Source organism: Recurvomyces mirabilis (assembly GCF_035927965.1).
Source record: "Recurvomyces mirabilis strain CCFEE 5264 chromosome Unknown scaffold_8, whole genome shotgun sequence".
In the NCBI taxonomy this organism is placed as follows: domain Eukaryota; kingdom Fungi; phylum Ascomycota; class Dothideomycetes; order Mycosphaerellales; family Teratosphaeriaceae; genus Recurvomyces; species Recurvomyces mirabilis.
This window is the reverse complement of record NW_027041942.1, coordinates 158,098-170,727: the sequence shown is the minus strand read 5'-3', so window position 1 is coordinate 170,727 and position 12,630 is coordinate 158,098. Positions and strand designations below refer to the sequence as shown.

Sequence of the window (12,630 nt, the reverse complement as noted above, 5' to 3'; positions counted from 1 at the left end):
CTGAAAGACTCGAATATCACGCCTTGACGCCAGTATTCCACCCACACCCATGCGTGTCACATCTCCTCAGTCCTGCACCACATGATCCTCGTTCACTACACACACTCCTTGTCAGCACTCAGGTCCAACCAGGCATATCATCATATCCCTCCTACTAACCATTCAGAATCCCACCCTTGACCAACTCCTCCTTCCCCGGCCGACCCTGCAATTGCTTCTCCAGACTATTGGCCCTCATATGCTTCTCCAACTCCCTCTGCTTCTCCTGCAGCGCGGGTGCCGCCGTGCTGTCGGCAAGGATATTGCGGTCAACTAGCTCGTCTTTCTCTGGTCGTTTTGAGAGGCCCTAGAAACACAAGAGCACAATCAGCATTCAGTTCTGCTCGCCATCACAAGGCTCTCATTTTGTGCTAGGTTTGAGGGGTTCGCTTGCACGTACCTTCTTCAAATTATCCGTAATCCGCTGCCTTTCCAGCTCAGCCTGTTTCGCCTGCAAGGCCGGAGCAGCTGTAGTATCTAGGAGGATATGCCGGTTCTTGAGATCTTGCTCTTCGGGTCGTAGAGCGAGATGCTTCTCCAGTGAATTGCGGCGCTCGAGCTTGTCGATGGGAGTTTGGTCCACGTAGGAGGCGGCGGCGGTTTGGTCGGCCATGTTTGATATGCTGGGTGGCTGTGTGGGTGTGGATGTGTTGGAGTGAAGGAGGGTTGTCTGTTGGCGAGCTTTGAATGGACACGGATATAGATTCAAGACGTGGTCACGAGACTCGAAAAGATTGATTGACAGGCACTTCTATGTGTCTTGTTCGGTCGTCCTTTACTACAGCAGTACTCGCTCGCTTGCCGCTTTCAGTCCCGGTCAGGCATGTGAGTGAGAGTGTTTTGGGCCCCGCTATGCAACGAGCTATGCAACGAGCTATGCAACGAGCTTCGCAGCTTCCCTTTCCCCAAACAATGGTGGGCGTCTGGGGAAACGGGACGAGACCCGTGCTGCGTCATGTGCAACACGAATAACATGGACGAAACAGTTTCAAACCATTGGCAGTATTCTCGATCAATCGTCTTCTCAAATACGCAACGTTCTTCATCGTCATCGTCGTCAGCTAGGCGGCGCAATGTGCCGTACTGGCCAAATCTTCTCCTTGAAAAGGGAGATCACATCTAGTACCACTTTTTGGTATGCTGACGCCTCGAATAGCTGGAGCAACCAGCGGCGATCCACGACTTGATACGGTATCAGGCTTACAGCCAAGACAACAGTATGACTGAGCAGTATACGTGTCCTTGATACACGAGACCGAGACAGCAACCCCAGATACCGACGAAGGATGATAATATAGCTGCCTTCCATACGTGCTTGTCGGTATATCCATGTAGGCAGCTTTCTTATGTCAATTTAAATATTACGCATACCTGCTTGGCAGGAAAGAATTCATAATGTATAAACAAGCCATAGACGCAGAGCGACTTGAATTAGATGAAGGCAAATCTTGCCATCGAGGATACCACACCTCGCCATCGACATAATCTCGACCATGCCTCACCAAATCCTACTCCTCGACACGCCACGAAGCGGCAGTGAGTGATCAAGCTCCTTCATCGCGAGCTGTGTGACATACTGATTTGACTCCAGGCCATCTTCTCGACCGAATGATCGGTCATGGCACGGAGATTAAACATCTCGACTCGCCCTTCAGCGCGGCCCGCGGTAAACAGATCGGCTGGATGCTGCGTGAAGGCCACGAGAAGGGTATGACCTATCAAGAGGGCGCAGACTTCACCACAGCCCTTTCAGCAGGCATTACCAAATGGCGCGAAGCCCTGTCCGACGCAGAAGACACCGTCAGTCCCACCACTGAAGATTCAACCCATTCAGCCCAGCTGACTGAGCAGCAGGGCAAAACCCTCTTCCTCAAAGACCACATCCTCAATTCCTCCCACGGCCGCGAAATCCTGCAGATCCAATACAATTATAAATCCCCCTCCCCACACCAGGACCCCACCGACCCCTACCCCTTCCTCCCCGCCGGAGCAAACCCGACTCGAATCCCCGACGACTTGCTCCTAGCCCTCGGAACGGTTCCAATCCTCCTAATCCGGCACCCGCTCTGCACGATCCCATCGGCAATGCGTGTACTCCAACGTATGGGTCTACCCCACGGCGGCGGACGCACGAATTTCCGCGCCGTGACATCGCAGGACCATACGAGGGTAATGTATGATTTCTACCGAGCCCACTACAACCCCAGCCAAGCCGTGATGCCGCTGATAGTCGACTACGACGACATCGCCACTTCCCAACCGTTTGTGCGACATCTCTGTACACTTCTCGGTCTAGATCCCACTGAAGCGAAGTTCTCATGGCCGGCTTTGACGGCGGAGGGGAAAAGGGAGATGCATCCTTCGTACTATATTAGTCAGACGAGGCTAAAGGAGTCGAGTGGTGTGATGCCGGAGTTGGCGACGAGGAATCGAGATTTAGAAGGGGAGAGGAAGGGGTGGGTCAAGGGTTGGTGGAGGGAGTTTGGGCGGGAGGATGTGGAGATGATGGAGGAGATGGTTGGGTTGGCTATGCCGAATTATGAGTGGTTGTGGGAGAGGAGGGTGAGGTTGCCTGGTGGTGGTGAGGCGTAGTTAGTCAAGAGGTTCTGCAACTGGACTCGGTGACAAATGATATTGTCTTCACCTCAAGCTTGATACGCCGCGCAGCCGTGACCCAACCATCCAGCGATGAGCATAGAACATTGTAAGATGAGACCCAATTATGTGTTCTCCCAAAGCAACCACACTTTTTCTTATTATGCATTAACAAGCTACACCTATGATACAAAGCAACCATTGCTCCATCCACAATTGAGCCAACAGCAGCGTCATCACCTTAGAAAGATAGATATCATGGAGTGACTGATGCAAAAACACCTCGTGCCTCGTAAAATGCCCCGCCAGCCACCAAAAGCATTTCGCCACTGCCACCACTAGACCAGAGGCCTAGGAAGACAACGGCTCAAACCCATGAGCTCTTTTCCCACCCGAGCCAACTCGCCTCGCACCCACACTAGGGCGCCTCGTCACTTCAATGGCAGAAGACTTCCGACGTTGGACGTGCAAGTCCTGTCGCGGAGAGCCATCCAACGATGATGAGTTGAAAGGGTTCGTCTAAGCACCCTCGTCGTCATCACCGACACGGATGGCACCCTCGCCCTTGAGACCCTCGGACCAGAAACCGCCGAGGTCGACGTTGGTCTCGGGGATGCTGGAGTGGGTGAACAGGAGCCAGGCACCGAAGATTGGCTTGGCAAGGATATCTATGAAGAGAGTTAGTGGGTTTCCCATCTCAAATAGAAGGCCACTTACCGAGAACGGCGTAAGCGATGATCTCCTCGTCAACGTTCATGTTGCGGGAGCCGTCAGCGATACCCCAGATGCTGTAGATTGTGTTAGTATGAGTTACGACAGAAGTTACTGTATGATTGCCTTACATAGGGTAGACGGTCCAGATAATCAAGGTGAAGCCACCGATAGCAGCGAAGAAGCTACCAACCTTGCCACCCTTGGCAGCAGCGACGGCACGGCCGTGGTAGGCGAGCTGCCAGATGACAACCAAGTAAGCGGCACAAGCCATGGCGTACCAGCCCCACTTCTGAGGAGTCTCCTCGGCACCGAAAGCAGCGAAGAGCCCGGTCAAGATCATGATGATGTCGGCAACGATGGCAATGAGGATGTTACCACCGTTAAGACCGGCTAGAAGAGCCAAGTCGAGGAGGAGGAGAGGGGTGGTCAAGGACCAGTCGACGTAACGGGCCCAGTAGACCTGGCGGTAGACGTCGGAGGTCGTGTCCGGGACGTGCTTGTGTGCCTCGCGAACCACGACGTGGTGATAAGCGATGCCGTGGCCGGAGGCCATGGCGAAGTAGGACAGGGTGGCGAAGACAGTGATCATGATCGTGACGACGTGGTACAGGCGCTTGGACTGCGAGGCTGTTAGGGCTTGCCTGGCTGGCGGGCTGGAGCAGGTTTTTTTTTGGCTGCAGAAACTTACGATTGGGATGTTCCATGCCATGCCGGTGAAGATGATGGAGGCGATGAGCATGACCACCATGACAACCCTGGGAATAGTCTTAGCATGTGCTTTCTGGGAGCTGTTTTGGTGCTTGAGATGGAGCTCCATGAGATGGGTCGTAGGCAGCCACGGTGAGCGGAAGACCATTTATTTTCCAGCTCTTTCAAGCTCGCTGGAGCTCCGTTTCATGCTCGACTAGCTGAAGCGTGTGATTGTACATACCACAGGGTCCTGGTGCCAGTCTCGGTGGCATCCTGATACTCAGGGAGCGTGGGCACCACAGTTGGCACGGCGGAGACGGAGCTCGTGGCGAACGGCAACGAGACCGTGGCGAAAGCCTGGACGGGGTCGACAATCATGATGTCGATGTTCTTTCTTCACACAAGATGGAACGGGGTAGGTGATGGTGTTATGGGGAGGAGGGTTGATGTGGCAGAGGAAGAGAGAGAAGAGAGGGAGGAGGATGGAAGAGTGAGTGAGTTCTGTTTGACGCCTGTGCTGCCCTGCCGCTGCATGCAAGAGCAAGAGCTCAGACTTGATTAAGCGGGGCTGAAGGGGTGGCAGGTGCACGATTGCAAGGGTTTGGCTCGGTTGGCATTCGAATCACGATCGCGATCAGCGAAACACACTGCCATCTCTGGCGCTAGGAAGGCTAGGAAGATGCTGGCTTTGCTGCACCCTGCTCGAGCTCTCCCCGCACGCCATGCCATTAATATTTGCAATGCAGATTGGAAGCTGCAGGTGCTGTGCCCTCCTCCTCAGCCAATGGAGCGATGACTGTCCCAAGTCACTCTGTACCACACCAGGCCGCTCCATCTAGATCTCTAGCTTTGAGCATGCAAGCCACCAAATCTGTCTGTCCATCTTGGCCATCGTAGTAGTACGCAGGCAGATGATCACAGACTCAGTCAAGCACGTCACAACCACAACGGCTCCCAAAGCTTCATGCTGTGTGGATAGATTGGCCCGCGCAAGACGTGCCATGAGGTCGATTGTGTGGCGCGAGCTTCCCATTATCGATCCTGCTCGCGAACCACTACTCCCAGCCGAAAACTCGCATAGCAACGGAACCTCAAAGCAGACTACCCTCGTCTCACCACTACCAAGCTACCTTGTCACGAGATGCAGATACAAGATCTTCACACCTGTTTGTTTTGCCGCCCTGCCCGCGTAGCTATCGCAATCGTACATATCCCCAGCTCTTAACCGCTTTGTGTACGGATCGAAACATGCTCGTCTCGTCTCGGCTACCCGCACGACACACGTGAAGGAAGTCGGGAAAACGCCTCTCCCCGCTTGGCGTCGTAACGAGCCGGTGGGACCAGCGCACAAGCCTGCAAGTTGCAACTCTCTCAGGCGAGGCCCTGTCTGCCAATAGATCTCGCATGCAGCCCATATAGCTGTCACTCACCCGAGACGTGCCCTTGATATTGTGGCTTCGTTCGACTCCTCTTTCACCATGATGGTGAGACCGTTTCTCCTCACCACGATCGCGGGCCTGAAGGGGCTTCGGTCATAGTACATTCTGAACCGTCCCGCGGATGCAGCCGTGCTGGTCCTAGTGTCAAGACTCCACAGCTCCGAGGAAGGGCCTCGAGTGGCTTGATTACTGCACGATTCTAACAAGATGGAACTCGGACCTCATCAGGGAAATGATCTGAGTCCATATCGTTGCGGTACATTTCAACGGTCAAGTTCTGCACACGAATGACATGCTCACCCGGAGCTACGATTCAAGGCAACTGGCAGGAATCAACCCCAACCACGAGATAAAACATCAGATAAAAACCTGCCGTTGCAAGGCAGAAGAGGGGAAAGCATCACATTGAACGGAGCCTACGATGCCATCATGAAGTCCTCCGGGTCAATCCTCTCGGAAACCCTGCCAAACTCAGTGGAAGACCAGATATAGCTACTATGTACAAGCAGCACCCCTTCATGCCTCTTCCGCCTCATCATGACCAGCAGTAGTCGTCTCAGCAGGAGCAGCAAACCCCGCTTCCTCCGCACCGCCAGCGACAAGCGTCGCCGCATCATCTTCATGCTGTTCCGCCGCCGCTTTAGGCGCAGCAGCATCGTCCGCTCGAATCCCAGCCGGCATGACAGGCGGCCCATCCTCATCCGTATCAAGCTGATAAAGATAAGTCTCCCACAACTCGATAAGCTACAAATGTCACAAATGTCAGCACCAAGCCACCCACGTCTCTCATTCCTCGAGACGGAGAATTTGGATCTCAACTCACCTCCTTCTGCGCCTCCACCGCACTCTCCAAAAACGTCTCCACCCCACTCTTGAAATCCTCCACCTTCTCCCGCTCAAACCTCTCCAACTCCCCCCTCATCAACCGCCCCATATCCTCAAACAACAACCGCGACTGATGCACCCTCCTCTCCGCCTCCGCAACATCCGCCTGCATCTGCTGGATCCGATCCTGCTGTGTCCGACCCGCTCGTAATAATTTCTCATGCCCCTTCTTGATATCTTGGAGTTTCGACTCGGAAGAGTGCCAGGAGTGGAAGGCTTTTTGGCGTTGTTCGAAGGCTTTTTTGATGCTGCCGATGAGGCGGATGTATTCGTCTATTACAATGCCGAGGGTGAGCATGTCTTGCATTGCTTGGCGGGTGTAGAGTTCCTGGATCCGGATCTGGAGGTCGCCGAGTGCGTCTAGTGGACCGGATAGCGATGGTGACAGTTCGACGGCAGCGAGTTGGTGCAAGCTAGTGCTGAAGTCACCACAAGAGTCTGATAAGCCTTTACGTTGCGCCATCACCGTATCTGTGCTCTTCTGTAGGGCCTTGAGTTGGATCTCCAGCGCATCGAGGTAGATTCGCCGGTCGTGGAACCAGTCGTCGTGTTCGATGAATTTGCCGCCTGAGCCGGAGGAGATGCCGATGCTGCTCATGAAGCCTTTGCTCTCACCTGCTAGTAGCGGGTCTCGTGCTCGGTCTTTGTGCTTGATGTCCACATTGAATGCCTCGCTTTCTAGAAATGTTTTGAGGTCGCCGTCGTGCTGTAGGACTGGGTGTGCGGCGATTTTGTTCACCATCCTCTCTAGTGCCATTCGTCTGCTTTCGATGAATTGTGTGTCGAACCGGCCTATTTGCTGCTTCTCCGGTGGTGGTGGCACGACTACGCCTGGGCTGTTGTCGTGAAGGCGCTCGTAGAGCCATAAGAAGTCTCGGTATCGTCTTGTGACTGTGAAGGCGGAGTTGTTGTAGGCTTTTGAGGTGGTGCGGGTTATCACCGTGTAAACGGTATGGCTGTTTGTGGCATTTCCTACTGTATGTGGATCGCCGACTGTGATGGAGAAGGTCGGTTTGCTGGCTTGCTCAATGGGAAGCGAGGGTGGCTGTTGAGGTTGTCGGAGTGGTTGCTGGTATGCGCGGCCGTGGCCGTTGAGTGTGCTATCGTCACTGCCCAGAGATGCATCGCCGGCGCTCGCAGCTGTGCTCGGTCGTGATGATGCTTTTGTCCTTGTGGCTAGCTCTTTGACTGGCGGCGCTGGTGCTGCGAGTTCTGCTGCTGGCTCCGCACCCAGTGGACCCAGAGGCCCGAGAGAATCATCATCTAAGGACTGGAGAGTGGTGGACTGCGCGAGATTGCCATATCGACGAGGCGTTCGTGATTTGTTCGGCGCCGGTTTGGCGCCTGCAGGTGATAATGATACTGATGGTTCGGTTGGTTTGCTGGGTGTAGAGGCCTCTTCTGCTGCCGTGGGCAGGTCGTGATTACTTCCCGTCCGGGAAGGCACGTCTAAGAGGGTTATGTTAGTGAATGGTGTCGCCCAAGGCGATGAAGTGGGTATGATACCGCTCCAGGGTGAGTCTCCTTCGTCCATCGCGCCCCAGGGATTGCTTGTGGTGTCGACTTTCACGTCGATACTGGCCATATCTACCGGCACTCTAGGCAGATGACGAATAAGCTCAGCTCGGCGCCGTTCCGCTTTACCTTCACTTTCCCGCCACAATCATCACTCTCTTTCTGCCTCCTCGAGTCTGTTTTGGGATTGCGGCCAACGAAAGCAAGAACATCTGCCTGTATTGCTTTGTCTGCCCTGTTGTGGACTTCTGGGCTCGCATTAGTTTTGAAGCCACGGCTGGAGACACATGGCTGTCTCGCTTAGTTGCACATCACGTGGCCGCTCAAGGCAGCCTCAGGCGCTAGCGTCTTGGGCGAGGCATGAGCAAAACAGCACGGCGTTTCCATAGCAGAGTTGTATCTGTCACCAGAGCAGGTCCAGCGTTTGATGACTCTTGATCTCAATCTAGTATGGCGGGAGGCCAAGAGTCACGACTGCCCATTGCAGACATCGGCCTTGGTGAGTCATGAATTTATGGGTGGCTGTGTTGGCCTTGCAATGGCAAAGCCCAGGTCGAGGCACGTTGAGAGTGTATACCTACTCTGTCATTCTCCCTCACCTGGGTGCTACTGACAACCTACAACGCGAATTGACACAGCCAGTACTCAGTCCAATGGCTAAGCACAAGCATAAGCGGCCTCCTGCTGGAGCAAGGACACAAGCCTTTCGGTCTGGTCGACAGGCAACCACCATTCTTTGCGAAACGGATCCGTTAACGGTTTATTCCGATCCTCGTACACTGCCAGCAAAACTTCGGGCCCACATAAAGCACAAGGACGACTTCACCATATCGATCTCCAAAGTGTCACATCCCACACTCGCCGACCGCTTCCACTCACTGCCAGGCGAGCTCCGAGCCCTAATTTTCACCCTCTTACTGGTCCGACCAGCCAAATGGAATGTCAAGCATCTCGCCGACTGCCCGAAGCGCACCTCAAACGTCAATCTCATTACCCAACGCCAAGCCGCCGATGAGGACTACCACCACAATCGATGCGTGCACTGCAAAGGAGTACCCTACGGACTCCGACATCATTGGACGCTGAACCTCCCGCCTCAATACATCGCTCCATGGCGAAGCCATTGGGCCCCCAAACCTCGAAACCCGTATATATGCAGCACGTGCTGGGATATCCGATGGCGACAGTGCCCAGATGCCACCAGACAGCACTTCCGCTGCTTCTGCGCTCGAAGACAAAATCTAGAAGTCCTTCTAGTCTGCAAAAAATGGTGGCGAGAAGCCGGCTACGTCTTCTATACCCAGAACACGTTCTGTTTCGAAACTGCCGCGTTAATCGATGGCTTCTTCCGGCACCTTCGACTGGAGTGGCGTTTCCTCGTCGCCAGCATCAGTCTGATGGCACAGTATGACTCGCAAACCAAGGTCTTTGTGGAAGCGAGTGTTTTCTACGATTTGTGGCAGCTTTTTGGCGATCTTACATTGTATGGGCTGAGGTTCATCGAGCTAAATGCTATGTATTTGACGCGCCTGGAGGTGGTGAGGAAGATTATGAATATGAATTTGAATCATGGCAATATGGAGATTCGATTTGTGCTCCGGCGACCTGAGCGATTGGTGGATGTGGAGTGTGGCAATGTGCACGTCTATCCGGAGTTCGCTCGCGGTCTTTTGCTACGTGGCGGCTTCCCGGATGAGATCTCGAGGATTGCCAGACGACAGCGAAGGCCTTGGCTCAAGGCTGGCGGCCGACGCTTTGGCAGGAACGCACTGAAGAATGAAGGCAGGCGATTTGGCAGACTCGTCGAGCAAACCATTGTAGATGACGATGCTTGGTTGTACGACGAGTATGACTGTAGTAGTGTGAGTCGTTGGGGGGAGTGGTATTATGCCATTGGGTATCATACTGCTTGGTTACCTACGAGATACACTTCTGGGAAACGGTCTTGGCAGGATCTTGCGGGGAGGATTGGGATGCCTATTTTAATGGACGAGAAGGTCGAGATGATGTTTGGTGAGGGAATTGAGGATGTTTTCTTGGTGTAGGCAGATCGTCTGTCGATGGGGGCAGCACAGTGTGAATTGTGGCCATCGACGCGTTGAACTCACTCGTGATCCAAAGATTGGCTGCAAGCTGCTTAGAGCAACCTCGACGTTGCCTTCAATCCCTCACAATGTAGAGCAAAGAGTCATGCGAAGGCCAAAGGTCTGCCAATGCAGTGGATGTTGGCGTTGACATGATCTGCAGGATCATGATCCACTCTTGGCAAATACTACTTTCATAAGAGTCATAACTGGACTTCTTTTCATCCACTTATCCAGAGTTGTCAGACAAAGCAGAAGCAGGTAATCCCACGTATCCTACCCACGGTCACGCACTAACGACTTCTCCAAATCATGTCCACCCAACTCTGGACCGACCACGCCCGCGCCACGCATCCAGTCGATGCTAAGCATGAAGCCGTCATCAACACAATCCAAGCATTACTCAATGATGAAATCGACCCATCTGAAGCCGGTCATTCAATAGCAGCAACGTACGAACCATATCTCAAGTACGAGATCATGAAGACATCGAGTTATTACAAGCTAGGCATTTTCTGGTCGATCTTCTGTCAAGCCACTCGTCAATTTGGCGATACGAAGGCTCGAGAACTGGCCGATGTTGTGATTGGACTGGCTTCTTTGCCGCCTGTCCGAGATGATGCTGGAAAGCTGGTCAGGCACCAGGGTGGAGGAGTGTACTGGACTGATCTGCCTGAGTTTGGGGCCATGTTTAGGGATTACGGTAATTGTTAGTCGCTGTCGGTGGTCTCTCATATCGTGGGGACTGTAGCTAACAGTTACTGTGTCACAGACATCGACGACGAAGGCGATGACGACTGGGACGACGTTGGTGAAGAGTGGTTGAAACAGGCCCCTGCTTATCTGAATGCGACGACTTTCCTGGCTACGCTATTCGCACGCTCAAGCCGCGACGTGGGAGGGACATTCAATGGTTCGGCTGCGTTAAAGGATGCTCTCGAGAACGATGAGGTTCCAAGGAGACAGAAATGCGTTACTATGTACCTTGAACCTGCGGCAGTGTGGATGAGTATTGCAGGTGAGAAGCTCTACTGTCACTGCGCTGGACGCTCGGGAGCTGCGAGTGCTGCGGCTGGCGTTTTGTGGAAGGGAGGTCATGCTCTGTCGTTTGAGCGGTGGTCGTTTTGGAGAGAGCGGTTTGAGACTTTGTCAGAGGCTGCGATTGGTGAGAGGTATCGTGCTGTTGCAGTAGGAGCAGTAACCCGGATGAAGGAGATTGAAGTCAGTAATTCAGGTTAGATGTGCCAAGTCTTTTCATTTGACCAGGGTTGTAGTCGATATGTGCAGTTGTGTCACGGTGTGTGGCGTAACTCGTGCTCGATCAAAGTCATCTGATCGCTACTCATAGTCCTGGGTCTGCAAGAGACCATCGCCTGGTGCGCTTCTTGCCTTCACAGCGCCGACAAGGGGCGAGCCTTGGTACGCTGTCTCTATTGACATGGGGAGGTCAGGATATCACCTCGTTGCATACCTGCCATGCTGAGGAGCAGAAGTATCTGCAAATTGTAGCTTAGACTCCGACCAGTATCAGCAAGCCGCTTCGATGACATTGCTATCGCTATGTCCCACCCGGACTTGGTCCCCGGACGTCGATTTACGTTAATCAGACGAAGCACTTCGAAATCGTGGATATTGAGAAGATTCGACGGAGGCGCGCGGACGCGTTTTTATGCAACGCTTGGGTCAGTGCGCCGGCCAAAATCGCCAACTCCGCTCCTCTCACAACAAGCCTCCCCCTTCCAAGCAACCCAAATTGTATTTGACTTGGCATCAGAGAGCATCATGTACAGCACATCTATCCTCCTCGCGACATTGACAGGCCTCGTCGTCGCACAGGACACGACATTCAAGAATGGCACTGGTGTTCGATCGCTATGGGTATGTCATGCTGCGCACGGCGGTCGCGGAAGCAGGCGGCTTTGCCCACGAACAACATAACAGAATACTAAGACATTGGCATAGATCCCCTTCCAAACCATTAGTGGTACACCATTGGCGTCCCTAGGATCCGTCAATCCATCTTCAAACGCTACTGAATATGTGCTCTCCTGCCCAACGGCGTCGCCACAGTGCGCTTTCGCACCCAACCTCACCTTGACGGAGGGTGTCGGCTCGGCGAGATATGTAACTAGCAACAGTCAAGGGTACATCTCTCCTCTCTTGCGGACATGTTTGTCGTAGACTACATCCACTGACATACATCACAGCGCCGCAACCGTCGTCTGCACCTACACCGGTACCGAAACAGCCACGTGCTCGCAAGGTATCCTGGATTCAAACAGCAACATCATCCGCACGGAGACAACTATCTCCGGTTCCATGATTGCTTTCCAGGCCGTGCAGGTTACTGCCACCCAGAATATCACCAGTACCTCGTCTGGTACAGCTGGCGCTAAAACTACGTCTGGTGCTTCGAGCTCTGCGACTTCGACGAGTTCTGCTGGTGTTGCGGGACAGAGCGCTGTTGCTGCACCGTGGGCTATGGGTGGTGCGCTGGGGGCTGGGTTGATGGCTATTGCTGCGCTGTAAGTGCGCGTTACCAGCCCAACATCGGCGACGCCATCAGGCTGGACTTCTGCTGGAAGACACCGTGCTGGCCGAGAAGAAAATCGGCAAGGTGTTTATTTGCTTCTGCCTTGTTGTATAGTATGAGTTAAGCTGTAGTCTTG

The 12,630-nt window shown here is 53.7% G+C and overlaps 7 protein-coding genes across 7 annotated transcripts; 4 read left to right on the top strand and 3 right to left on the bottom strand.

The window, feature by feature from the left end:
* Positions 1 to 66: 66 nt before the first annotated feature.
* On the bottom strand, positions 67 to 652 carry LTS14_003680 (uncharacterized protein; the record flags this gene model as incomplete). Its single annotated transcript, XM_064836383.1, has 3 exons — positions 67 to 95; positions 160 to 346; positions 440 to 652. 3 exons carry the CDS (start codon positions 650 to 652, stop codon positions 67 to 69), a joined length of 429 nt encoding a protein of 142 aa, XP_064695774.1.
* Positions 653 to 1,532: 880 nt separating this feature from the next.
* LTS14_003679 (uncharacterized protein) lies at positions 1,533 to 2,631 on the top strand (the record flags this gene model as incomplete). The annotated part of the gene is made up of 2 exons (XM_064836382.1): positions 1,533 to 1,575; positions 1,631 to 2,631. The coding sequence occupies 2 exons, from the start codon at positions 1,533 to 1,535 to the stop codon at positions 2,629 to 2,631; spliced, it is 1,044 nt and encodes a 347-aa protein (XP_064695773.1).
* Positions 2,632 to 3,153: 522 nt separating this feature from the next.
* LTS14_003678 (uncharacterized protein) lies at positions 3,154 to 4,416 on the bottom strand (the record flags this gene model as incomplete). The annotated part of the gene is made up of 5 exons (XM_064836381.1): positions 3,154 to 3,302; positions 3,352 to 3,422; positions 3,477 to 3,967; positions 4,037 to 4,103; positions 4,280 to 4,416. 5 exons carry the CDS (start codon positions 4,414 to 4,416, stop codon positions 3,154 to 3,156), a joined length of 915 nt encoding a protein of 304 aa, XP_064695772.1.
* A 1,577-nt stretch (positions 4,417 to 5,993) lies between these two features.
* Positions 5,994 to 7,947, bottom strand: vps5 (Vacuolar protein sorting-associated protein vps5; the record flags this gene model as incomplete). Its single annotated transcript, XM_064836380.1, has 3 exons — positions 5,994 to 6,221; positions 6,301 to 7,811; positions 7,869 to 7,947. The coding sequence occupies 3 exons, from the start codon at positions 7,945 to 7,947 to the stop codon at positions 5,994 to 5,996; spliced, it is 1,818 nt and encodes a 605-aa protein (XP_064695771.1).
* Positions 7,948 to 8,530: 583 nt separating this feature from the next.
* On the top strand, positions 8,531 to 9,922 carry LTS14_003676 (uncharacterized protein; the record flags this gene model as incomplete). The annotated part of the gene is made up of 1 exon (XM_064836379.1): positions 8,531 to 9,922. The coding sequence occupies one exon, from the start codon at positions 8,531 to 8,533 to the stop codon at positions 9,920 to 9,922; it is 1,392 nt and encodes a 463-aa protein (XP_064695770.1).
* Positions 9,923 to 10,273: 351 nt separating this feature from the next.
* Positions 10,274 to 11,200, top strand: LTS14_003675 (uncharacterized protein; the record flags this gene model as incomplete). Its single annotated transcript, XM_064836378.1, has 2 exons — positions 10,274 to 10,670; positions 10,734 to 11,200. 2 exons carry the CDS (start codon positions 10,274 to 10,276, stop codon positions 11,198 to 11,200), a joined length of 864 nt encoding a protein of 287 aa, XP_064695769.1.
* Positions 11,201 to 11,743: 543 nt separating this feature from the next.
* LTS14_003674 (uncharacterized protein) lies at positions 11,744 to 12,490 on the top strand (the record flags this gene model as incomplete). The annotated part of the gene is made up of 3 exons (XM_064836377.1): positions 11,744 to 11,839; positions 11,924 to 12,105; positions 12,169 to 12,490. 3 exons carry the CDS (start codon positions 11,744 to 11,746, stop codon positions 12,488 to 12,490), a joined length of 600 nt encoding a protein of 199 aa, XP_064695768.1.
* Between the last annotated feature and the right edge of the window lie 140 nt (positions 12,491 to 12,630).